General features: G+C 40.2%; 2 protein-coding genes and 1 long non-coding RNA gene across 3 annotated transcripts; 1 reads left to right on the top strand and 2 right to left on the bottom strand.

The window, feature by feature from the left end:
• The first annotated feature begins 602 nt into the window (after positions 1-602).
• On the top strand, positions 603-25,288 carry Oatp30B (Organic anion transporting polypeptide 30B). The gene is made up of 9 exons (XM_017170263.3): positions 603-949; positions 3,615-3,799; positions 19,072-19,279; positions 20,873-21,873; positions 21,955-22,803; positions 22,876-23,290; positions 23,353-23,504; positions 23,740-23,869; positions 23,935-25,288. Exons 3-9 carry the CDS (start codon positions 19,116-19,118, stop codon positions 24,818-24,820), a joined length of 3,597 nt encoding a protein of 1,198 aa, XP_017025752.1. The 5' UTR covers positions 603-949; positions 3,615-3,799; positions 19,072-19,115; the 3' UTR covers positions 24,821-25,288.
• LOC138929678 (uncharacterized) lies at positions 10,201-14,194 on the bottom strand. The gene is made up of 4 exons (XM_070289173.1): positions 13,892-14,194; positions 13,761-13,813; positions 13,687-13,699; positions 10,201-10,832 (listed from the first exon to the last, which is right to left on the bottom strand). Exons 1-4 carry the CDS (start codon positions 13,899-13,901, stop codon positions 10,363-10,365), a joined length of 546 nt encoding a protein of 181 aa, XP_070145274.1. The 5' UTR covers positions 13,902-14,194; the 3' UTR covers positions 10,201-10,362.
• On the bottom strand, positions 10,883-13,677 carry LOC138929679 (uncharacterized). Its single transcript, XR_011445918.1, has 3 exons — positions 13,348-13,677; positions 13,097-13,278; positions 10,883-13,040 (listed from the first exon to the last, which is right to left on the bottom strand). It is a non-coding gene; the product is annotated as an uncharacterized lncRNA (long non-coding RNA).
• Positions 25,289-26,014: the final 726 nt, after the last annotated feature.

Raw genomic sequence — 26,014 nt, 5'->3', positions numbered from 1 at the left:
TTCAAATTTGTAAGGATTTGTTTGAGTCCAGGCTAAGCGAAGCTCCCCACCATCCAAGCATCGTCTAGAACCATTTTATAACACTTTATATAACACTTTGCCAGTTTTTCACCTTTTTTATATCAGTTTATGCAAGCTGAATCAAATCAGCTGATGCGACTTCGGCAGAGAAACCTCGATATTCGCTCTCTGTTTCTGTTCTCTCTCTCTCTCCCTCACCTGAAACTCGCCACGGTTTTCCTCTAGTGCTGCCATTCCAGCTAATATTGGCATCTTTTAAAAAAGTATGCAACTTCTGATGTTATAATTTTTAAATGAGATTATTTACAAATCCTGTTATTTACCCTAGACATTTTAACAACTTTATTACAAGGCTAAATTCTTTTGTTCTCATTATATTCAAAGACTTATTTATTAAAAGTGAAATTTGTAGCAAGAATTCAGCCATTTTTTTCTAGCTATTTTTAATTCAGAGATTCTGGCAGCACTGCTGCGACGCCGGCAGAGCACATATTTTCACCACGGCTGAAAACCTATAAATACTAGTGCAAGAGAGCCTAGCCATTCGAAAAAAATAAAATACAAACATTTCGAACGATTCGCCGATTTAATTTGCTTAAACCGAAACACAAAAGTGCCTGCCGTAAAAAAGAAATAATCCATATAATCGGGGAAAACAGCTGTGTTTGTGAAAAGCAAAGGAAAGGATAACGAAACAGTGAAACGGTGAAGGAAACGAATAAGATTGATTTTGCGCTACTTTTGCGGAAAAGCATCGCGCGTAAATTTTCAGAGGCCCCGTGGAGCCACGCGTGTGTGTGTGTGGGTGTGATCAAACATAAATAATGTGCAATTACGGGTCAGTAACCCAAACAAAGCAGTGATAAGAGGCCAAGATAGTCCTTGAGTAAATGCAGTGGCGAAGGAGTAGGAAAACAAAGAGAGCAAGGTGAATGCAAATGCTGTTAATCAATGTGTGTGTGCTCTAATGTTTCTGATTTGCGGTGGCTGTGTGTGTGTGAGAGAGTGTGTGTCTGTGTCTGCTCCGTGGACATCTGTTCCGTCTCGTCTCCATGCCCCCCGTCTCTCTGTCCCTTTTTGGCCTCCAGACTGTGGATGTGTGCGTTTGGGGGCTCTCTCTCTCGCTCTCTGTGGTAAACTATTTATTGTTCTTTCATAATGCAATAAACAAATTGGTCAAATATGTAAAAGAGCATTTCAATGTTAAACGTGCTGAAATCTCTACACAAAAGTGATATACAATTGTGATGAGCTGCAAGTTCCTTTAAAAATAAACATGTTTTAAAAATGTGAAAAAAACTGGTGCACTTTGAGAAAAACAGGCATATTTATTCAGCCAAAAATGTTTTTTAATTCTTTAAAACCGAGTTTTCCTTAGCAGGGGCAAGGTTTTTTCCCCCTTATTTCCCCATAAATAGCTATACCCCTGTCTATCTATAGTAAAATATAGTATAGTTGGTTAAAAACAAATTTTATTTTTAGGTTACCTTATTAAATTTAAGATCAGACGTCCAAAGATGGTCTTTTTAACTTCCTTAAAACCGAATTTACCCCAGCAGGTGCCAGGTTTTTATTACCTATTTCCCCCATAAATTTCCTTATTCCCTATCTATCAATGTATCTATGGTAATTTATGCATTGCTCACTTAAGAGCGTGAACATTACCAAGGTGATAAAATAGAATCCTTGAAGCGTAGAGGACACCCTGTTTTTCCTTCTGAAGGCACTTGTTACAGATTCCCCCTTGCCTATTCTCTCCGCTCCCCCGCCGAGTTTTCCTTTGTGGCGTTCTCTTCGGTTTTCTTCGACGTTGTTGCTTTTCAATTGATTTATTTTTGCATAATCGCTCATTGCCAGACGGAACCAACTCATAAGCAAACACAAAAACAGAAGGGAAAAAAAAAAACAGAAAAACGCACGCTAAGTACAACTGACACAAGTACAAAACACTCATATGTACGTATGTATTTATATACACATAACATTTGCATGTACAGATGCGGTTTGTGTGATTTTTGGCAATAGACGAATGATTTGCAGACCTGTGCTAATGGCAAAATCATATCCTCATTGATTGCCGATAAACGATCAATGGCATTCAGTGCGCTTATTCTTTACTCCTATTTTACCGAGAATGATTCGGGCAATTCAGGTTGGAAATTACCTGTCGAAAAATAAAATGAAACTGGTTTTCCGACAAAACAACAACATTTGTTCTAAAAGCGTGTGTGACAAAATGGATCCGAAATCGGTGTTCAACAAAAGAAATGCCGCTGCGACTTTCTATTGGGGCGTCTTAGTAGTGATTTCAAAAGAACCCCTGAAACGCATTAAAGCCTTGAAATACCGCAGTGTTTTTTTTACCAACAAATCGATTTTATTGCATCAACCGATAATATATCGGTTATTAACGGTTTCGAGAAATCCACAATTACTTTTTCGCAGCTGTAGTACAAAATTCATTAAAGTAGATCTTTCATAGAAAATAAAGATAAATTACCTGTTTTTTGTGCTACAAACAACAGTTTTTTAAATGGTTTTTTAAATTTAAAAATTTGATTTATTGAAGTCAAGCTTATGGAGAATATATTTAAAGTATTTTAACTTGGAAAGTTTTTCCATTTTATTGATAACAACAAAATCTATGATAATTTTTCCAAATAATTTCAGTCTTTTGATAAATATAGCATTCTTATGGCTCTAAATATACACTCATCCCTCGATTAAATAAATTTTCCTAGGAATTTATAAATTATATGTTAATAACTTAAAAAGAATTTGATTTAAAATCTGTCAATAAAAAAATAAATAGTTTGTTTCTCTACAGCAAGACTATACAATCTAAACCTCATTCTAATTTATTCTTCCTTAGAAGCGTGTACTTATTATATCAAACACATTTTCAGCTTATTCCTGGAAATTTGCCAATAAAACGTTATTTTAAATATATAAAAATTCCATTATAATGAATTTATATGCTATCAATGTGAATCTTTATAAATCTTGGTATTTATAATTAAATTTAATTGGTTTATCGTCTAAAATTATAGTTTAAAACGTTTTGCTTTCGTATTTCTTATGACATACATCAAACACATGTTTGTATTCCTTTTGTTAGTATTTTCGAGGTCTCTTTCAAGTGATTTCCACTGCATTTACACCTTGATGTGTAATTCCAATATTCGTTTTGGCCTGTTCCATTTCTTGCGCTTGGCTGGCGCTATGTGCTCTGTCCCCCCTCTATTTCGTACCCTTTTTGTTGGTAGCCCCAATTAGCTGCTGCTGGGTTTTGCTTGCCAAATCTTCGCACGTAACCGAAAGGTAGAGAGAAACACTAACAACATTAAGGCATCAGCATAATCGAGAGATCGCGTTTCGCTCTCTTTCTAACGGTGTTTGGACAACACGCTCTCCCTCCCTCTTCCAATGATTAAGGAAAGGCAAACCGGTCCCAAGTCTCCGTCCCGCTCGACTTGCTCCAAGAAGAGCGGCTTTGTTGATCTCTGTCTCTCAAAAAAGAGAAAGAGATTTGGATTGTTTTTGTTTTGAGTTTCGACAGAGAAGTAAAGATACATTTTCTCATTTATTTTCAGAGAAACGAAAATGTAAAATTTTAATGCCAAATACAAATTAGAGGGAATCTCCTTATAAATATCTGTGTTTACACATAAATCCGCAAATGGATGTGCGAATGAATCTCAATGAACAATCGAATTGAATGAAAAGGCGCAGCGGAAATTGAAACCAAGGAAGGAAAAGCAAGGAAAGCAAGTGAAAGGTGAGTTGTCTAAAAGGATTTATTTAAAACTATTTTATAAATTTTTCACGCCTTAAATGTCCAAAGTTTTGACCAAATTCCAATATAATATAATAAGAATTGCATATAATTTTTATAGAGGTATCATTTTAATAGTAATTTCTACGGACATGTACCGTTGTTGGGCGCCAAATCTGGATAACTGAATTTTCAGGATTTTTCGATTGTTTTTATTTGAAAACCCTATTTGTCAATGGATTTTGCAAGCTGCACTGTGAACTTCCCACACTCATATGGCCTGAGAAATCATGTCGGCCTGGCATTTCAATGGGCCAGATTTTACAGATATTACGTGATGTCTTTTTTCGGCAAACTCAAAAATCCGAAAAACCCGAAAAAATCGTAACAGTTACGGTGACGAAAACTGAAATTGAATCGCCGCCGAGTGTGTGTCACACAATATCAATCAAAGTCGCTGAAACAAAGACCCTCCAACAGCTGAAACTGCAGTAAAACTTTTGCGATTTGCGAAAAATGTGGGAAAATCGATTACAGCGACAGTGATTGGTACGATTTAAGGACTTCCTCGCTGTCAAACTTTGCCAACGAGGGCATTCAACCTTAGTCAAAAACCCAGGAACCCCCGTAGAACCCATTCCATTTGATTTTGACACACGATTTGTACGCTCTTTTTTTATGGGAGGAAGTTATTTAAATAGAGCTGGAAGCTTGTTTAAGATGCAGCCAGAATTAAATAGAAAACAATAACATTTTAATTTAAAAAAGATTATACGTAAATATTTATAATTTTGTTTAGTTATTGAAACTCAGATTACAAATGGAATATAAACTGGGAATATAAATTATATTGGCTTAAAAAGCGTTAGAAAGAACTTGTAATCTGTGTATCATAAAGAGGTTTACTAATTCAAATTCTAAGGAGTTATTTTTGATGACACAATGTTATTGAAAAGTTTCAGGCCATAAACATTTTATGGCTTATATTTTGCAATCAGTAATTTAATAAAAAATGTTATTAAATAATACTCCAATACTACAACATACTGTAAAAAATGGTTTGGCTAATTTACTGTTTCTCAAATCTAAAGGATCTAAATCTAAAAGATCTAAAAAATCTAAAAGATCTAAAAGAATTCCCTAGTATCCCAAATCTTTTCTAACTACAATTCACATCAAATTGTATAAAAGTTAAAGTTTTAACAATCCCTGCGACTGTCATTGACTGCCTGTCGTGTCAATTGTTTTACCCATCGGTAGTCGCAGTCGTTAAAACTTTTAATTTCGTTTCCCAATCCGTGAAGCTATATATCTCCGGTGCCTTCGTTTATTGCCTTTTGTTCGATTCGCGTTGCAGTTCGTTTTGTGTCTATATTATTTTATCTTGGCCAGTGAAATGTGTTCGCCTTTGGCTTTTGTGCAATCGCTGAATGAGTTTTCACATATTGTCTAATTACGCCTTTGAGCGAGCATTGAATTTAATTTCATTTAAAAGTCATAGGCGGAAATGTTTTCATAATCTTCGACTTGAGCGCTGTTACCTCATAATGGCACTTGAAAATTGATTAATTTTCATGGAAATTGTAGCGCGGAAAGGAGGGTGGACTCTTCAAATCAATGTAAACGGAAAATTTCAATTAACTTTTTCCACAAAGTCAGCAGAAAACTTGAAGAAGAAGTTTAAGTTAGCAATAATAGCAATAAACTAACTAGCAGAGCCAGACGCAATGTTTATTTAGGCAGATTGTACAAAGTGGAAGTGTGCTCCGCATACCCTACTCCTACCCTTCAAACAGCCCCAATATCCCCATTACCGATTACTGGAAACACTTAAAATTTCCATCTCAAAGTGGCAATTAAAAAGACATAAAAAACGAGCGCACACAAAGAGTACTTTAACAAATAAGTTGGCGAAATGTTTACATCTCGGGCTGGGATCAGGAACAAAGTGTGTTCAGAAGTGTTAAAATAAAAATACTCATTCCCAGAGTTAATGGCAGGGGTATTATTTTTAGGAACTGCTCCATTTGGAAGGAAAAACATAGAGTCACGCCAACTGATTCCGGTTTTTAGGGTTACTAGACAAAAAAAAAACTAAGACGTTCCAGAGAAAATTTCTCAAATTCGTCATTGACTTTTGTTTTCGTTTCTCATTCTCAGGCGGGAGAAAGCGCAATTTTAAAACAAAGCCAATCCCGACGAAATTATACAAATTTGGGGTTGTGTGGCGACGACAACAACAATGATAACCATTTTAGGAAATTCACCAAAGCCAAGCCAATGTTTTGTTATGTTTACTTTAGTTTTTTGTCTTTTTTTTTGCAATGAACAGAGGCTTAGGGCCACCCATTCATTCATTCATCCATTCAAACGCTCTCTGTTCACTTGTTCACCCATTCACCTATTTATTTAATTTTTCGTGTGTGTATTTTTCAACTTTTTCCTGTTGTTATTTTTTGATTGCTCTTACTTTGTCGCATGTTGGCGTTTTTGGGTCACAGTACCCGATGTGTGCTGCCTGCACACGCCAATTAAAGTTTACCCCACAAATAACCGCCTTCCCACTTTATCCCACTTTTCATTTTCAAAAACAAATGCCTTTAAAGTTTACATTTTTGATTGGTGCACTTTTTTGGAAACTTTTCTCTATGCCAGCTGAATTTTAAATACATATTTCGATACACTTTCTTTTCTATGATTAGAAAACCAACTTCTGGTTAACTTCTTGGGCGAGATTCTTGAACTGCTCTTTGGATTCATGCATATAAAAATCGTACGATAAAAGTTTTACATATTCAGAGATCAAAAGTTGTGCGGCTGTTCCCATTTCTTTGTTGGATTTCTCTATGAAGTTCTCCTACTTGGCTCCGCGACTTTCTTGTGTCGGATGTGCTCGCCTCCAGCTAATCCCTATGCTCAGATTAAGTCCCGGCGAGAAGATGCTAAACAAACAGGCGGACAAACAAACAAACCGAATGTAAAGCTCTTTTAGCGCAAGTGATGGGGCTGCACAGAGAGAAATATAAGTTGGTTTAGAAATGTTACAATGATCTATGAATAAAAGTAATTTTGAAATGCCTTATTCGAAATTTAATCTATGAAAATAACTTAATTAAATTAAAGAAAAGTATACATATATTAAGTTTCTGAAGTAGAATTCCGATTAAAAGTCCTCAAAAGTAATTATTAAATATTTATTACAAGTTATTATTTTACTGTGCATCCAGGCTAGCATAATTCGATCTATTCACCAGATTTGAACTGTAAACTAATGCGATCTGTGTGGGGGTGTATGCACTGTTGATTTGTCTTCATTATCACCTCGTTGACTGTTTGTTTCTTCTGATTCTTGGGTAAACATAGAGACAACATTCAAGCAGCAGCAGCAAGGAGGCATTGTGGCCGTGACTGACTGTTTGTAGTTTTTGCTTTTTTTGTGGTAAAAACCTATTTATAATCATCGAGCAGATAGTGAACGAAAAACCCGTCGTTGTCAAGTCACTCCTCCCACGGAAACTCTGGCCACTCGCGTCTCACTTACTTACATCCCCGGGAGCCTCCCCGGCGTATGAGTTATTTTCGTACTTTCGTTCGATCGGACGCTTTGTACATTTCATGAATGCCTTTGACGGCACATCCCACCTCACTTCCCCTGATTGCGGGATACACAAGCCCACGTTTATCATATTTTTTGACAGTACTGCCGCACAGTGTTCACTGATTTGGCACAAGTTTTGTGGCAGGAAATCAATAAAATCAATGCGATTGTCAAGGATTTAATGGGATTTATTTTTTTGTTCTAATCATTTATTGTTTAATTAGGATAAAGATTTAGGAAAGGTGTTAGGAAGATTGTAGAGAGTGATATCAATTTTATTTAATTGATTTTTGATTCTAAGAATCTTATAAGAAAACTTTATATCTCTGAATAATTTTTTTTCTCATTTTATTTATACTTTTTAGACCAGCTAATGCATTTTACAACTCACTAAACTAATAAAAGATTACCGCTTCAATGTTTATTTATTTTTACAAAGACTATTTACCCAGACTTGAGCTAATATGACTTAAAATAAAACTTAAGTCACTGTGCTTGTCTAATTATATAAACACGTGTGTAAATTATTCAGACTACAGCAATGCATCTCTATTTATCTGTGATATATTGACGCATGGCTCCTGTTTTTGCGGCTTCCATTGTTTTCCATTTTTAATTATTTGGCATCTTTATAATTCCCAAACATGCGTCAAATGCCCCCGAGATAGATGCAAACACAAACAGATATATATATGTGTGTGATATAAAGAGTAATATGGCCAGGCTTTGGGAACTGGTACGTGAAATGATTTCAGCCAAATGTTGCCTTAATAACTGTTGTTTGTTTGCTTCTGGCTTCCCAGAGCCATATATTCATTTCCCTTTTAGCCATATTCCTCCTCTTTTGCCCGCTGTCGCTTCCCGTTTTCCCTCTCCCATCCGAGGGGCACAAGTGTCTTTTGTTTTATCAGCTGCAGAAAGTTTAGTTGAATAAACATAGCACACAACTGAACCTTTTGCTGCCTCGGATGTGTGTGGTTTTTTGCTTTGAGTTTGAATTATTATCCAAGAGCCCTGTGACGTCAAACTGCAATGGAGCTCAAAAGTATCTGTATCTTTTTTTGCGAAAATCAGTCACAAATTCCCCGATTGATTGTAACTTTTAATTGAGTTTTTTTGTTTACCACACACCAAGGTTAAGGCATTTTTTTTGCCACTGTAACAAAATCAACAAAAACCGCTTATATAACATTCTTATCTGCCTGGGTAATAGGCTAGGATTTATCTGTGTCACTCTGGTGGAATTGGTGTCTCACTCATGGCACGGCCTTCACAGCCGGTCGAACGAGTACCAATGGCCAATGGATGCAGATCTATATGTATCCATCGACTTAGATACCGGTTTGCAGAAACACACCCACTTGAAATGCTGTCATCCAGTGCTGAAATGTCCAAGACAATAAGCACACGGCAAGAAATATAATGTAATTAATTTGAAATCACGATTAATGACATAATTCTATATTTGGTATCTTGAAACTTGCCTTTTATAATTCCTATTAAAATAATTATTTTTAAATATATAAAATAATAATAATATATATAATATTTCAATGTAATTTTTCCCTCACTGCAATGCTGTAATTATAAGAAAAACAGCATCGGTTTTTCTTAAGAATCATTCCGTGAGTCTCTGGGCCCCTTGGCTCGATCGTAAATCGATCAATTACCGTGAGAGAGGCCAAACTGTACTCCGGCCAATGATCGAGGCCAGCGTTCTGTGTGCGCGGGGACAAAGCTATCGGCCAGATCAGCGAACTCTCCAGAGGATGGAGTGGACTGAAATGGACTGAACTGAGCGGGGTGACGGAATGATTCAGCTGGGGGCCACCTTGTGGGAGACAGACACTCGCCCTGGGATGAGATCTTGGGCAATGAATGAATGAATTAAAACACAATCTCCCGACACTCTCTTGGCACATCTCTTGCCCAGCGGTGACATGTGACTTTTGGTGACTTGTGCAATTAAGAGCTGCAACAACAATTGCAAATGTGTCGCCGTCTCAGTCGCAGACCCAGTTACAATTACGATTACAGATACATTTACAGATACAGTAACAGATACGGATACAGAAACAGCCCCTCAGTTCCATTCAAACTCACTCTCCCAACCGAAGCGAGCTGACTAAGAGGATTATTTGCCACTCCGCTGCCGTTGAATCTCTGTGCCTGGCCTGTAATCCGATCCACTCCATCTAACTCACACCGATTTGGGTGCTTTGTTGTGCTTGGCGAGTCATCTGGGTGGGTGGCTTGCAGTTCGCAGCTGGCAGTTCGGATACTTCACGGAAGCCCCTTTCATTCAGGCCAAACCAAGAGCCAAACTCCGGCAAGCCGATCCGAGCAGGCCCCATAGCGTAGCAAAGTAATTTAAAACAAAAAGCTTAAAACGAGTTTGTCGAATTCCAAAAGCCAAATAATTACACGAAACGCATTCGAGTTGCACCAGCGACCAGTGCCGACGAAGGGGTAAGCTTGTGGGACTTAGGAAACTTGAGGCCTCGTTGCTTGCCTGCACTCGAGTGGCCCAAATGAACCCGTTGAACGTTGATGTAGGGTAAGCAGATTCACGTGACAAAAGGGTGTCTAAGGAACAAAGAATCATTTTGGGTAATTCAAGCCCCAAAACGAAGCTTCTTCTGAGAAAATTCAATACATTAAAAAAGGAATACCTTCCTTAATGCTCTTTTGAATTTCTTGAATATTAATATTTCTTAAATGCAATGCTACTAAAATTTAGCCTTGAAAATTCAGCAAAATTGGTTTTGTGGAGAATACAAAAACAAACATGTATATTGCCAGTGTAGTTGTCCTTTATTTTCATTAACTAAATGTTTAACATATGTAGCCAATAAATAAATAATATATTTCCAATTAAAATATTATGTCATGATTACTTTAACAGCAACAAAAATTCAGTTATTTAGACCAATTACCATTTTCCAGAGTATATGGCCATCTTTTTGGCTCAAATGTTACGATCTATTAAGAATCCAGTACTCACAAAACCCCCATATGTTATGTTATTTTTCAAAATGCGAAGTTCGATCATATTTTGACCTCGTTTGGCGTATGTTGCCCAATTATCTGCGTGAAACTCAACATTCTTTATGTGGTATTCACCCTTTTTAAACGGACATGCCTCTTTGCCTATGGGCATGTTAGAATCCTTCAAAGAGGACTCCCAGTATTTTCCATAAATTCTGTCCATGAATGCGCAGACTTTAAGTCGTACAGCCATGGGCGAAGCCTTCCACTCTCCGTTTACAAATGACTCGACATGGCTGAAAATTTCGAAAGTATCATCAAAGTCCACATGATTTACAATTGTGCCGTTCAGTAAGTGTTGGCGTCCAATCAGCCGCAAGTTGAACTCCATCAGTGTTTCAATGTCTCCTTTAATTTTAGTAAACGTCTCGATCCGCACATCGTACATAGTAGAGGTTTACGCCGATGGTTAAAGACTTCGGCGGCGGCGTAGAGGTCAAAATGACTCGGCGGCGGCGGCGTAGTAGTCAGAAAGAATCGGCGGCGGCGGCGTACAGATTTTTTTCAAATTAAATAAAATTAGTATTATTGTATTATATCAGTTTATAACGCCTTTATTAACAATAACAATAAAATGAACATAAGTGAGTAAATTAATTGGGTAAATGAAATGAAAATAAATAAAAATTAAGTAACAAATAAAAATAAACATAAAAATAGCAGTCTTTTTCCTTGACTTGAATAAGTTTCATTCATAATTCACATAATTAATGTTCAGTTTTCAATTCAGTTCATTTTTATCTCTTCAATTTGTAAATTTAAGTTAAACTTTCTTTGCAAGTGTCGTAATTGTCATGTATAAAAATTACTTTATTTACGTTGTGAGGACTGAGCTGCGACCGTTTCTGCGTAATTGTAAGACCAGCAATAGAAAAAACTCGCTCACTTGGAGTGCTCGTTGCAGGAATACACAACACTTTTTGTGCCAGCATCGAAAGTAAGGGCATTGCAGGTGCCTTTTCCTTCCAAAATGTCAATACGTCTTGACATGAAGATAAGCTTAGGAGTAGATGGCATTCAGCTTCCAAATTGTTATCTTTGGTATTGGTCGAATGCCGTTGAGCAAGCTTTAAGATTTTGCTTGCAGAATGAGACTCTTGCTGCTGATCGCTATCTTGTTCAACATCTCCAATCAGCTCTTTAAACATTTTTAACAAAAAATCGTTTCTTTTTAAACTTTGTTTCTCGCAATACTCCAACACACAATCAAGTGAGTTGAATCGCGGATCTAATAGGGATGCGCAGACTAGTATATCCGATATCGGGAACCTTGAATCAAATCTATTTTTTATATGGCTTTTCATGAGAGTCAAAGCAAGCGGCTCATTGTTCTCAGGTTCTTCCAATATTGAGACGATTTCAGTTCTTATCACTAACGCAAGACTTATTGATGGATACAAATCTCCAGACAAAACGGTAACTGCATCTTTAAATTTTTTTAAGAAGTCGCATAATTTATATAAAAGCTGTGCTTCATTTTCTAATAATATTAAATGAGTCTTATTGCTGCTTGTGAGCAACTTATTTAATGCGGCTCTTTGGCACCCAAGACTGTCTAACATTGTTAACACGCTGTGCCACCTTGTTGGGACCGAGTTCTTAAGTGAAACATTTCTCTTGTCCACCAAACTACTTTGTAAGTCATTAGGGTTGTTAATATTCTTGTAAGTTTGCAAGGGAACATCATCTAACGGGCCAAAATCATCATCGTAGTCGACCCATTCATTATCTTCGGATGCCAGCAGTTCTTCTAAATTGTCGATATTTGACAAAACTTCCTTTTGAAGTTCGTCAGCTTGACATCTCAAAACATGTGTCTTGAATCGTAAGGCACTCACAATATTTTTGCACTTCACAATCAAATTTTTAATTTCCGGCTCTGAATTGTAACCATCAACATTTAGCAAATTATGTAGTCCATGTCCAAGGCAGAAGTGGTTTTTTATACACCCCAAATTAATAGCTTTTTTGATATTGCTGCCTTGGTCGGTTACGACATAATTAGATCCCATTTGCAAATTATACATTTGAGTAACTTCTTCCACCTCTGTTAAAATGTTACTTGCCGTGTGCGATTTTGACAAATATTTTGTTTCCAGCGTTAAATGCTTCATCTCAAAATTCGCTGACAGAAAATGGAAGGTGAACGTTATATAACTTCTTCTTCTATAGTTATCTGTCCACAAGTCGAAAGTTAAGGCAAAATGTTTTTGTCCAGATACTATCCGTGTAACTGCTCGTAAAATGCATTCATACACATCGTCTAGTGCAGTTGTTGACAGCGTTTTGTAGTGTGGAATGTCAGCATCAGTTGCCACAACTCTATATTTTTTTAAAAAGTCTTTAAGTCCACTGTGACAAATTATATGAAATGGTAGCAAATCTCTAGCCATCCACAAAGCTAGCTCTCGTCCCAGCGCCCACTTACTATCTTTTGGAGATATAATTGGCGTCGATTTTTTGAAAAAATTTGATATTGATCCACGTGTAGCCAATGAAGTACTCGGACTGTCGATATCTCGAATGTTGTGTTCATTTTTGAGGTGTCGACTTAAATTCCCTGTGGAACAGTTCGTGGAATACGACTGAATTTTAGCACTGAAACAATTTACAAAATCTTACTTGAATCTTAAAAAAAGGAACTTAATTATTACCATGAAAAGATTGTTCTTTCGTCGTCTTTTTTCTGAACATCCAAACATAATCGGCAGAACACCTTGTCCACTTCAATGCAGTTGTTCTCTAATTGCAATGCGCCGAAAAACTCCCACACTTTGCTCTTTCGATTTGAGTAATGGTTGTGTTTAATTGAGTACATACTCAATGGCTGATCCATCTATTTGTTTAGAGAATATTTAATTAATACATATGTTCCTAACACTAGTAATAGTATTTTAAAACTTACTTTGCATATTTACGCACAAAAAACACAGCTTTAGAAAGTAAACCACACCAAATAGCTGTTCTAGAGATGGGACATAGGGAGATGGGAGATGAGACAATCCTAACGATTAATCGATTATTTATATCGAGTATTTGGCCATTTGTATGATTTATTTATTTTTGTTTTTAAGTTATATTAAGAATAATATCACCGAAGGCCGCGCCGGTGCTACGCCGGTGCCGCACCAGCGGCGCGCCGCGGCGCGCCGTTTTTTTCATAATTCGGCGGCGGCGCGTCAAATAAGGCAAAAATCGGCGGCGGCGGCGGCGTGGCGCGGCGGCGTATATGTCTAGTACATAGCTCTCACGAAACCCTAAGGGATATATCCTTTTAGTATACACATATATATAACTATATTCACTCTGTATATCCACCACAATTGCGATTGCCAGAAACAGAAGGGATTTAAGGAATTTAAGCGACATTTCTTGACAGTTTCAACACAGTTTTTAAATTTAAATTGTATATTAGTTGGCTGCGGTTTTTATATGTTTTCTGTTCTTACCGTTTCGCATGTTTGGTTACCATTTAGATGTAATTAACATCATGGATTATAAATGATACGTTAAAAAAAGATTAAATCAAATGATCGGAGATAAGATATGGATAATAAAATTATTTGAAAAAAAGTATATTAAATATTTATATATTATAAATGTAAGTTTTCAGTTCAATAAGCTTAGGTTTTACTATATATATATACATATATTCTTGATCAGCACAGCTCTTGTCGTTGTTTTTTGGCTCATGATTTTAAGAATTTTGTTATATTTTTTGTAATGTAGTAGAGTTCCGATTTTGAAATTAGATGCCCGAAATTGAATGCCTAGGTGATCATAAACTTTGACTTCCAAAGGTTTAGTTTTATACAAATTTAGATAGATAGATTCGATTTTTTTTTTAGGGAAAACCTTTAAAAAAGACATTTTTATATACTTTTACCTAGAAAGTTCATTTTAAAAAGAGTCTTTTGCAAACCCAAGTCTACACAGTAAAATAAAGGTATTAAAGTTTGATTAAGTAACATAAAATTAATACTACATACCTTTTATATTTGTGAAATTTCTATAACGTCAAAATGTAGTTCATTAACAATTGAGATTGGTAAACAATAATACATTACGTACAGCTGCTGAATAAATGTAGGTCAAGGGGTCAAGCATCTGAATAATCTCGATCCACAGATTCTCAATTTTTTAATGCAATTGCAGGGCGCCTTATCTCCAAGAGACGCCAGTCTGAGTAGAGACCTTAGTTACGTAGTTACGGGACTCTTATCTCCGCCATACTTGTTGATTGTTAAGTATTATTTTAGTTGCTAAATTTAAGTTCGAATTTGGTGGTATACCCAACAGTCAACGATAAGGTTTATTTTAATTGTTTTATAAATTAATGGACCCTTAAAAAACTCTCCGGTTGTGGTCCCAATTCAAAGATTAATTTTGCCCTTGGGTACAATTTGAATCAATGTCAGGAAGTCCGCAACAGCTGAGCACACACAAACTGGCAGAGCTTGGAAAGATCCCCTGCTAAAACGTAGTTCCATGTTTCACGACCCCAAAAGTATTTCTTTTTTTTTTTTGCGGTCTGGGGATTCAGATTGTTTGCACTGAGATAGATGTCCGCAGTCTTATCGCCCCAGTGTTTCTCCATAATTACTTCAACTATTGCGATGGAAAAAGGGCCATTAGTATCTCTCCGTGTCTTGTGTTTCTGGGAAGGAAATCTTGAACAGAGAATAAATGTTGTTATCAGGGAATATATTACAACTGCGAACTACATCTCTCTCGCTATTCTTATCAGCACAGAAATAATTTTTCCCTAATTAGTTACTAATGATTGAAGTCTTTCTATGCCTTGAAAAAGGTGACTTCACACTCCACGTGAAAGTATCTTTGTATCTTTTTTATCTACTAACACATAAAAAGACAAAAACAAAAAAAAAAAAAAGCAGAAAAACAGCAAAACAGAAGAGCTGAAAAACATAAAAACAAAGCAAACAAAACGAAAAACAAGCGAAGAAACCGCGCTCGAAAACTTGTTTTTGTGAAATTAACTTCCTGTATGCGAATCGCCTGAGATCGTGCTTATGTGTGTATACGTGTGTCTTTATCGATGTATCTTGGTTGCATACAGAAATGCAGTTTCGGGATCCTATATATGGCCAGGCAATTGTATTCACTTTCCATTTACCTTTGATTGTTCTCCCAAAAAAACCCATTAATATTCTAAAAATGAACTCGAAATGGAAACAATTAGGCGGCAAGTGCGAAAAAGAGCGAGGGAAAGACTGAGTCTGACTCAGGAGAATGACACATCCGACAGAGCCAAAAAAAAAATCTTGCGGCTCTCGAACAAGTTTCCGTTTTTGGCTATGACAGGCTTTCGGGCCAAATCGCGGCCCCATTGACCTTTACCATTTTGGCCAAGAATCGCACGGAGTAAATCTCGTTTCCAGTCGCCCGGCACTTGCTCGCTTTGCACACTTGCTCCTCTCAATTGTCGCCGGACCTGCTCATTGTCTGACTTAATTACATCAGCCATCTCTTCCCGGGTTCAACGTTCTCTCGCAGACCCAGAGCTTCACAAGTAAAGAAGAGACGGAGAGAACTTGGGAACCCGTGCGTGATCCGCATCTTCATGGACGCCGAGTTGTCGGCGGAATAACCCACAAAGGGCGTGACCAAGGAACTAGCGCCAAAAGATCAAGATCAAAGCACAATCTGTACTATTAAAAAAAAAAAAACGAAATCCAACAAACGCGCTTGGAATTAAAATTAACTTGTCGTATTTGCAAATGGAAATTCACTTAATGCCGAATTTCAATGGGTTTTTCATGAGTCCAGGAATAGCCATAAAAGTTGGCAGCCAGTTATTGCTCATAAATGACCAAGATTAAAATCAAATCTTTGTAGTCATTGGGTTTTACTTAGAAATAGCTGAATATTATTTTTAATAGTTTCTTGTTGAAAATGAGTTCTAATTATAAATAATAAAACACATTTAAAAAAATCTTCAAAATTTTAAAATCATTTAGAAGTGTGTTTTTTCTGTGGTCCTGAAAATATATTTTCTTAATTAATTTAACTAAAAATACTTGATTACTTTTCCCTCAATTCAAATTGATTTAAAGTTTCACCGCATCCACTTCCCATTTCCCTTTGAGCGACGCTGTAATCCCTTTTATCCCTTTGGCCAACTTTAATGAACCTTATGCAACCAAAATCCACCTGTCACTAAAGTGCTGGGCTGGCTGAAATTATATTTCATATTCGAAAAATGCGAATTCAACTCAATTTAATGGTTTTCTGTGACCGCTTTCACTCCAGTCAGTCACTCCTGCCTGCCACAGATAAAATATTTCATAAATGACGTCAATTTTTGGGACCAAACTCAATTTATGTAATACTTACTCTTATTTTTTTGTACCCTGAGAGGGTCAATTTGCGTTGCCATGTCGCCCTTTAATTAACTGACATTGTGAAACTCATCACGAGAGAGCTGAGCAAAATAACTCGGTTATGTGTTTGCTGTTTATAATTTCCCGTGAGAGATCTGATTAATGAAAACACTTCCGATTGTGCTCCAATTAGGGATGTGTAATTCGGCAATTGTATCATTAAAGCTTGTTCGCTCCGCCGATCTCCAGGGTAAACAACATTTCCTGTTGAGCGACTACCTCAACTGGAGAACACACAGGGTACAATTTCTGTTTGGCAATTGGCCAAGGAATCGGGAAAAAAAGTTGGCTCTTCCATCATACTTTTATCCAGGGACAGCTGCAACAGCAGCATCTGTGTGACACCAAAACCCGTGAACGAGAGCAAAAAAAAAAAGAGCATAAAACTCAAAAGGAAACAAAAGTTGAAAATGTGGAACATGGAAGCAATAAGCTGGGCACCTTTTGTGGGTCAGCGAGCGGGAAATTTCAATGGATATGTAGGATAGCGGGTAATTGATTAACCGGTGGCTAAAGTGCTGCAGCCAGAAGTGCACCACCGCCTACGACAACTAATGGAGGCCCCTAAATCACACTTAAGCGGTCATCCATCCAACCATAAGGGTAAGCTCCCAAGTAAATCCTCAATTAGTTGCCTTTTGCATGGGCCTCCAGCTGGGAGAGGCTAGGATAGGCAGTATAGAGGAGCACCCTCACAATCAGCTAGCATTAGCTTTTTGCTGATTTTCATATTTCTTTTGAGGCTCGCAGGCAATCGATAAAGTTTTCCCTACTTCCCTCTTTCTCTTTCTCTTGCTGTTTTTGCTTGGTAATCGTAGAGTATGGAGGGTATATATGAAGTAGAGGTGGATAGCGATATATTAATGTATATATCAACTTTTATCAGGTACTTTCAGATAAGAATTTATTTTCTACAATCGCTAGTTTATAGTGGTAAGGGAGAGCTTCCTGTAAATAACAAAAGGATATATATTTGAAATGAAGATTTCCTAAAAACAAAGGGATATCTCTTCTGAATAAATCAGTTAAATATAAGAAAATACAAAGCTATGGCAAATCATCGTCTCAAGACATTTAGTACCGGGTATCTCCTAGTCGTGGCCTTCGTTTACAGCTTTCTCCCTTCTTTGCACAGTTTGCCTTCGCATTCCCTATGGGGGATGCGTGCGAGGAGGCGTGTTCAAGTGGCGTCGCTTCCATTGTATAGTTGGTCTTGTTGTTCGTGGTTGTGGCTACTGGTCTTTGGCAGCGTCGCATATTAATGAAAGGAAAATCGGCGTCGAAGTGAGCAACTGTTAGCTCTCACCCCGATGGTTATGGCAATGGCGATGACGATGACGTTGTTGATGCCATTGGGGATCTCTTTTTTGTATCTTCAAGATGGTATATAGCAGTTTCATTAGCCCTTCCTCCGAACGGATAAGCAATGTGTGGTCTTGTCACGCATTTATCTCCGAAAGGGATGAGGCAATAAATTGGAAAACGCATAGGAAAGTGCTGTATATTCATACGCCGTGGCTCGAAGATATTACATTTTTATTTATTATTTATTATATATTATTTTTATATTAAAACAAAAAAAAAGTATTATGAAATAAAGAAATAGACTTTGCTTTAAATATGAGAATACCCCCGGGAAAACCTTAGCTTATTATAAGACGCCAAAGTATACTATATATACATGCCTGTCTTCTTGGTTTTGTGTCAGTTTTCTTGAGCACTGAACTGTCAGGATTGTGTCACGATTGCATCTCAAATAAGGACATCCTCCACTAAGCCACCAGCATCATCAGCGTCCTCATCACACGGCCAAGTGCCCGAGTGTAGGGAGAGAGAGCGCAGCAAGCTTTTAATAGAAGACGGCGTCGGCGAGCATCCCTCTCATCCTGCGGATGTCTGGGGCCAGCCAAAGGGGAGGGATATCTCGAGCCAAAAGGAGACCAGGAGGAACTAGGTGGGTGACAGGGTCACCGCCTTCCGTAATTATCTTTTCCCCCATTTTTTCCAGCAACTCGCTAACATGCGGCTGCAGCGACTTGTCTGCGTTTGAGCTCAATTAGTGTGGCAAGCGTGGTTTTCAGGAAGTAATTGTCGGCGTCATCAACTCTGGGGATTTGGTGTGTGTGTGTGTGTGTGGGGGATGTCCCTAATGACAGTTCCGTGGAACAGTGAAGGAAACACCCATCCGTAACTCACGATTTTCTCCCCGCTTCTTGTTTTTCCAGGATATGCCTCAAAGCTGATCGATTGACCGAGTAAATGCTACAGGATGTCGGCCAAGCACATCGAGCAGTATACGAATCCCTCCTTCGAGCAGGAGTCCGACCCTCCGCCTCCGTCTGTGGTGGGAGCAGGCACCGCCAGCAGCAGCAGCAATAGCAACAATGCAAACAATGCCATCGACACCGGCACGACACATCGCAAAGGTCACAGGTGAGCAAATCGCTGCACTTTGCTAGTTTCTTTAGATGCCCTTGCGAGGGAGGAGCAGGTGCCATTGATATTCGTCATTGGGCATCTTAAATTTTGAGGGATTTTTGGGATGAATACATTTGATTTATTTTGTAAAAAAATATATAAGAACTATATAAGTATATCATTTAATGTTGTAGAGAGTTATCTTAAGTTACAGTATTCTTTGTGATAGGAAGGAGCTAAATAATCTTTTGTTTATATAGTATAACCTAAAGAGCTTCAAAATTTTGTAAATTTTCATAGATCCAAATAAATTTTCATGGGATATTCCTTTAATCAAACCTTAATATATAATAAAAATAACTAACTAAAAGAGTATAAAAACCTCGGCTTTCACCAAGTTTACTTCTTCTCTTGATTATTATTTTGTTGAGGACATTAGCCCACCTCTCTATCCACAGGAAGGGGAATAACTATTTACATAAATTGACACTTGCCTTGGGTAAATAAACAGAAATATTATTGCCCATACTCTCCCACCATATCAATAATTAGCTTGTGACTTGGGGCACGTTTAGTGGCACGTGGGTGAGCTTAGGGCTGAGGGGGAGTACGGACCTAGGAGCTGAGCCTGCCTGGGGCGGTGGTGGTGGTGCCTCCATAATTCATAAGACTGCAGCGCCTTCGCTAAACCGAAAGCCATCGCCGGATCGATAACAGTCGATTACGATGAGTCGGTCAAGTTTGAAATATTCAGAGGGACGCAGGGCACAGGGTGGTTCAGGATGAGGAAAAGGAAAGCGTGACAAACAAGCCCCGGGGCGAGCACGTGAGCTTGAAGGCGCGACTAGCGACTAGCGAGTAGCGACTCCGCGATTCGCCCAAGCTATCCGCAGTCATCCGCGTGCCCTGCCAGCCGAAGGAACTCCGGAAAAGCCGCCGCCGACGAGCAGAGAACGGGAACCATTTGTGGTTGCAGCTGCCAGTAAGCCAACGTCGAGGAGGAGCAACTGGGAGGTGGCACTGTGTTGGCCAACAGCCCAGAGTGCTTGACATTGAACCAGGGAGAGGGGGTCAGTGCCGGGGTGAGTTGTCCTCGCCCTCGGGCGTCCTTGGACCGTCCATCGCCAAGTTCTAGGCCGCCTTTAGAAAGTCTGACAAAAAAGGAGGCAACCAATAATGCAGCAAGGACGAATATGTGAATGCTCTAGCAAAAAGTCAGTTAAAAATGGTAGCTAGTAGTATAGGAACAGCCTTTAGTTAACTAGAAGTCGATTGGTTTATTGGCGAAACATATATTCCAAGAATACGAAAAAAAGGCTGGTGGTTTTTATAAAAAATGTAAAATGTATTCGGGATATTATAATTAATTAATAAAGTAAATTAAAAATAAATAACTTTTCAAAATAGAAAAAAAGTCAGTATACCAAAAGTTTGGATGTCAATAATGTTTTTGGATAATCCTTGTGACGCAAAATTTAACGGTTTTCAATTTATTTAGACTTTGGGGTTATTGGCTAAAATCCCAGTAAAACATGCAAAAAGAAATCAGAGCCAATTGTCAAATCCTTCTCGTTGATCCTCTGACCTCGGAACACATCTCACTTGCAGGCGGCAGGAATCGATGTACCAGATGACCGGCCTCTACTCGGAGACGAATAGCGGCGACGATAGCAGCGTAGATGCGGCCCTCGATCAGGACCATCAAGCTCACCTCGCCGGCGATCGTGATGGGACGGGAACGGGAACGGGAGGAGCCACACAAGTGGGTATGGACAGTGTGACTGTCAAATGCCACAGCCGCCAGGCATCGGCGGGTAAATGCCCGGTGGAACAGGATGAGGACTACGACGAGGAGCAGTTCCGTTCCGGTGACTGCGGTATCCTAAACTGCCGGCCATATGGCATCCAGAGATTCGCCCGCATCAAAATCTTTGTGCTGCTGCTATCGCTGCTGGTGATGATGCAGCAGGCCCTCAGCTCGGGCTACATCAACTCGGTGATCACCACCATCGAAAAGCGGTTTGAGATCCCCTCCAGCTACTCGGGTTTGATAGCCTCCAGCTATGAGATCGGCAATGTAATCACGGTGATCTTCGTCAGCTATCTGGGTAGCAGGCGACACATTCCCGTGTGGATAGGCATTGGGGCGGTGATCATGGGCATTGGATCGCTGGTGTTCATGGTGCCACATTTTACGGGAGAGCCCAACCCGGGCATTGCAATCATGAACAAGACCAGCGACAATATCTGCAGGAGCGCTTTGGTCCGGGATCAGGACATGGACCTGGGCCGCCTGTCTAGCGGCCTCTCCCATCAGCCTCTGGCGCCGCACACCTTGCGGGAGGATAACTGTCTGGAGGGCAAGGCCTCCACCACAGGACCAGTGCTGCTCTTTGTGCTCGCCCAGCTGCTTCTCGGCTGCGGCGGCAGCCCGCTCTTCACTCTGGGCACCACCTACGTGGACGACCACGTGCGAACCGAGAGTTCTTCAATGTACATTGGTTGCATGTACAGCATGGGCGCCTTTGGTCCGGTGGTTGGGTTCCTGCTGGGTGCTTATTTGCTATCCTTTCACATGGACTCGCTGGGCTCCACCACAATATCCATTAGTGAGTATGAGATCCCCTTTTAAGATCACAAACTAATCCTGAAGAGAAACCCGCTTTAACACCAAATCCCCTTTCTTGCAGCTCCCGGCGACCGCCGTTGGGTGGGCATGTGGTGGGGTGGTTTCCTGCTGTGCGGCGTGATCCTTCTAGTGGTGGCCGTGCCCTTCTTCTCCTTCCCCAAGGTGCTCGCCCGCGAGAAGAAAAAGATCCGTAAGAGCAGCGTGGTCCAGCCTGTGCTGCCCAATAACTCGGGTGCCGTGGCAGCCACCGATGAAATGGGCAAGGTAAAGAAGCTGGAGATCGTGGCCGTGACTAGCAAGGAGGATCAATCGCAGCCGCCGCCCAAGGTTGACACTGGCTACGGCAAGGACATCAAGGACATACCGCAGTCGATGCTGCGCCTGGTGAAGAATCCCGTGTACATTGTGACCTGTTTGGGTGCTTGCATGGAGCTGATGATTGTCTCTGGCTTCGTGGTCTTCCTGCCCAAATACCTGGAGACGCAGTTCAGCCTGGGCAAGAGTCAGGCGAATATCTTTACCGGCTCGATAGCTGTGCCTGGAGCCTGCATTGGCATCTTCCTGGGTGGCTGCATTTTGAAGCGATTCCAATTGAAGCCCAAGGGCGCCGTCCAGTTTGTGCTAATTACCAACGTCATCTGTCTGGCCTGCTATGCCATGTTGTTCTTTCTGGGCTGTGACAACCTCAAGATGGCCGGCACAACGATTCCCTATTACACCAGCAACAAGCAGGGATCCACGATCGAGCAGCCCTTCCAGGTGAACCTGACGGCCGCCTGTAACTTTGGCTGCGAGTGCTTGCAAAGCGAGGTGGAGCCGGTGTGCGGCAACAATGGGCTGACCTACTTCAGTCCCTGCCATGCCGGATGCACGGCTTTCTCCTCCAGCTCCAACTACACCAACTGTGCATGTGAGTTAAGGATCCCAGAGATCCTTATTATAATAAATCGAATTTTATAAATTTAAAAAAATTCCCTTTTAGGTGTTCACGCCAACATCTCGAGCAGCATTTATCGGGGCGCTGGCGGTAGCCAGGCCCAGGCTCTCAGTGCCAATGAGGACTTTGCCGAGGTGACGGTGGTGCCGGTGGCCACTGCTGGCCCTTGTGCCACACCCTGCCGCACCATTTATCCCTTCCTCATACTCCTCTTCTTCATGACCTTTGTGGTGGCCTCCACGCAGATGCCGCTGCTCATGATCGTGTTGCGTTCGGTGTCCGAGGAGGAGCGCTCCTTTGCCCTGGGCATGCAGTTTGTTATATTTCGTCTGTTTGGTTATATACCCGCCCCCATACTCTTTGGTAATCTCATTGACTCCACCTGCCTGCTGTGGAAGTCGGCTTGTGGCGAGAAAGGAGGCCGTTGTCTTATATACGATATTGAAAAGTTTCGATACAAGTAAGTGGAAAGGATTATTCTTATCAAAGGATTCTCTTAATATTTTATGTATTATTTTTCAGATATGTGGGTCTCTGTGCATCTGTAAAGCTGGTGGCCTTGTGCATCTTCATTGTGGACTGGTGGTTAGTGCGCAGGCGCAAACAGCTCGAGAAAATGAAGCCACTGAATGCCAGCGATCCTATAATTGGTTCTATTATAAGTCTGGACAAATGTGAGTACATACAGAAGGGAAATCTAACAAAAGTAACTTGCAAGAGAACTAAACCATATGTTTTGAATAATTATTAGCATATGTTTTGATTTACTTTCTAAAAAAACTTCAGTAAACAGTTTTCTTTACTTGCATGCAAATTTAAACCAGTTTTAAATAATTCATTAATTTTGAAATACGAGAATCATAACACATGTACAAACTTTAAAAACAATATCTTTGGTTACCTTTTTAGTATTTGAAGAGAAGCTTTCTGGCGCCGAGCCAGCAACTGGGTTTGTGGGAGGCGGCGGAGAGCTGATCATACCCACAGACATACTGCGTCACTCCCGCAACGATTCACGCACCATGCAGATGGATTACTGGTGAGCTTACTCCATATATAAAACCTCCAAAACCCCTTCTAACCATATCGTATCCTCCCCTGCAGTTACGACAAGTGCGGCCATGTGGTGACGCCGGCCAACACCTGCAACCTGCAGCCGCAGACCAAGTCCAAAAAGCACTTCCGCAGCGCCTCTTGCGATGTAAAGATGATCAAGAGCTTTGCCCGCGATCACAACTCGTCTAGCGGCCCGGCGGATGCTGCTGGTCAGGAGGCCAGCGGTAGCGCTAGCAATAGTAAATACAAGAATCTCAAAAAGTTCCAGGCGCACACGCGCAACCATTCGACGGATCTGCACGACAACAGCCAGCCCATTCGATACATTCAGAATCAGCTGCGGCCGCAGGACTGTGCCGAGGAGGAGGACGACGACGAGCTGACCACCGGCTGTGGGCACTTTGTCAAGAAGCATTCCCGCAATCATAGCTACGATCAGATCTACATGCCCAACAACATACGCTTCGATGCAGACTTCCTGCGCCACCCACATCCCCATCACAATCCCAAGAAGAATGTGAATGTGCTGAAGAATGTGGTGACGGAGGCGGGCAAGCTGAAGAACTCCAATGAAATGGAAGCCGGCGGAGGGGGATCATCATCCCGCGGTCATTCGCGCAATAACTCCAAGGATTTAAACACCAAAATTCCTAGTGTTACTCCTGTGAACCTTGTGGCTGGACAGGCAGCATTAGCAACGGATGCTACAGGTCTGAGTGTGCTGCGGCATCGTCGCACCAACTCCAAGGATCTTAACAACCAAATGCTGCCGGAGGATGCTCCGGCCAGCTCAACAGTGGCCGGTCATCCGCATTCAACGCAGCAGCACACGCGAAACACGTCGCACCACAAGATCCAGATCGATGACGATCGGAACGAGCTCATTACCGACAACGACGACGAGGAAGAGGAGGAGCGCTCAGCCAGGGCTTAGTGTAAATGATCTTTAAACTAGGATAGGCAGCGCCATTCCTCTTTCCTGGTGTCCTCTCAGCTGCTCATTGTACTTACCTACGACCGAGTGTTCAAAATCTACTTTCCTGAATATATAAACCTTTTTGGATGCAAACCGAATTCGAAACCGAAGCCAGTCCGACACGAACACGAATTCCCGCTGCTTGCAGATCGTATTTAGGCGGTAGTAGTAAGGCCTCTTAGTGAGCAACTAGCAGCATATACTTTAGGCTAGCCGTAGATTGTTGTGATAGGAATATTTTGTACTGTATTTTTAGGTGGAGTGAAAGGTTCTCGAACTGATCGGATTTGTTTCGCTTTTCACTTTGTGCAATCTCGGTTTCAGAACCGCGGTGAAAGACAGAATCAAGAGGAAGAGAATTCCAAGAGAGGTGAATAGCAAATTGCAATGTTTTAATAATAAACCGAACATGTAAACAATTGTCAATGGAAATTGTGCTGTGAAACAACGATGTGTGAGACGAGAGAGAGAAATTAACGAAAAGAAGTGGCCAGAAAGAGGTCAGGAAGGAAGGTTAAGAAACACGCTGAATGTAACTCTTATGCAATACAATTATTTACAGAATCTTTGTAAACAACCAACAGAAGAGAAGGGTTCGAATGATGACTAGTTTTAATATATCCTCAATTCCCTGTTTTAACCGTAGAAGAGAAGAGAGCGAGTGTAGCCTGTATTTTAAAACCGAAAGATGTACTTTAAATGCGATAATGCCTTACAAAATATCAATTAAATATACACACAGTAAGGGGAGAGCTCCACCGAGAGGCTCTTCCAACCAGTTCAATTCCTGTGCAACGCCCCCAGAGTAGCCCTAAGAGATGCAATCTAGGTTAATTTAGGAGTCACTAAGTCTATGTTTACACACACACACAGCCAGCCACAAGCAGTAGGAGAAGGGTAGAGCTAGCCCCTGCCCGAGCACTAAATAAATCCATTTAAAAAAAATTTATATAAATATAAATATATATGTATATGTATGTATATATATATATATATATGTATACAATTGTACGTTGATAAGTGTACCTACGAGTAGCTAAGGATTCGTAAAATAACGAAGAGCGATTTTAATACAGACTGCACCACTAAGGCAACCCGGGTTTTAGGTGCAACAAATCGTATATATTTAACTAACTATATATATAGATATGT

Source organism: Drosophila kikkawai, chromosome 2L, assembly GCF_030179895.1.
Source record: "Drosophila kikkawai strain 14028-0561.14 chromosome 2L, DkikHiC1v2, whole genome shotgun sequence".
Classification (NCBI taxonomy): Eukaryota; Metazoa; Arthropoda; class Insecta; order Diptera; family Drosophilidae; genus Drosophila; species Drosophila kikkawai.
Note: the sequence above shows the minus strand (reverse complement) of the source record. Positions and strands in the feature narration are given on the sequence as shown.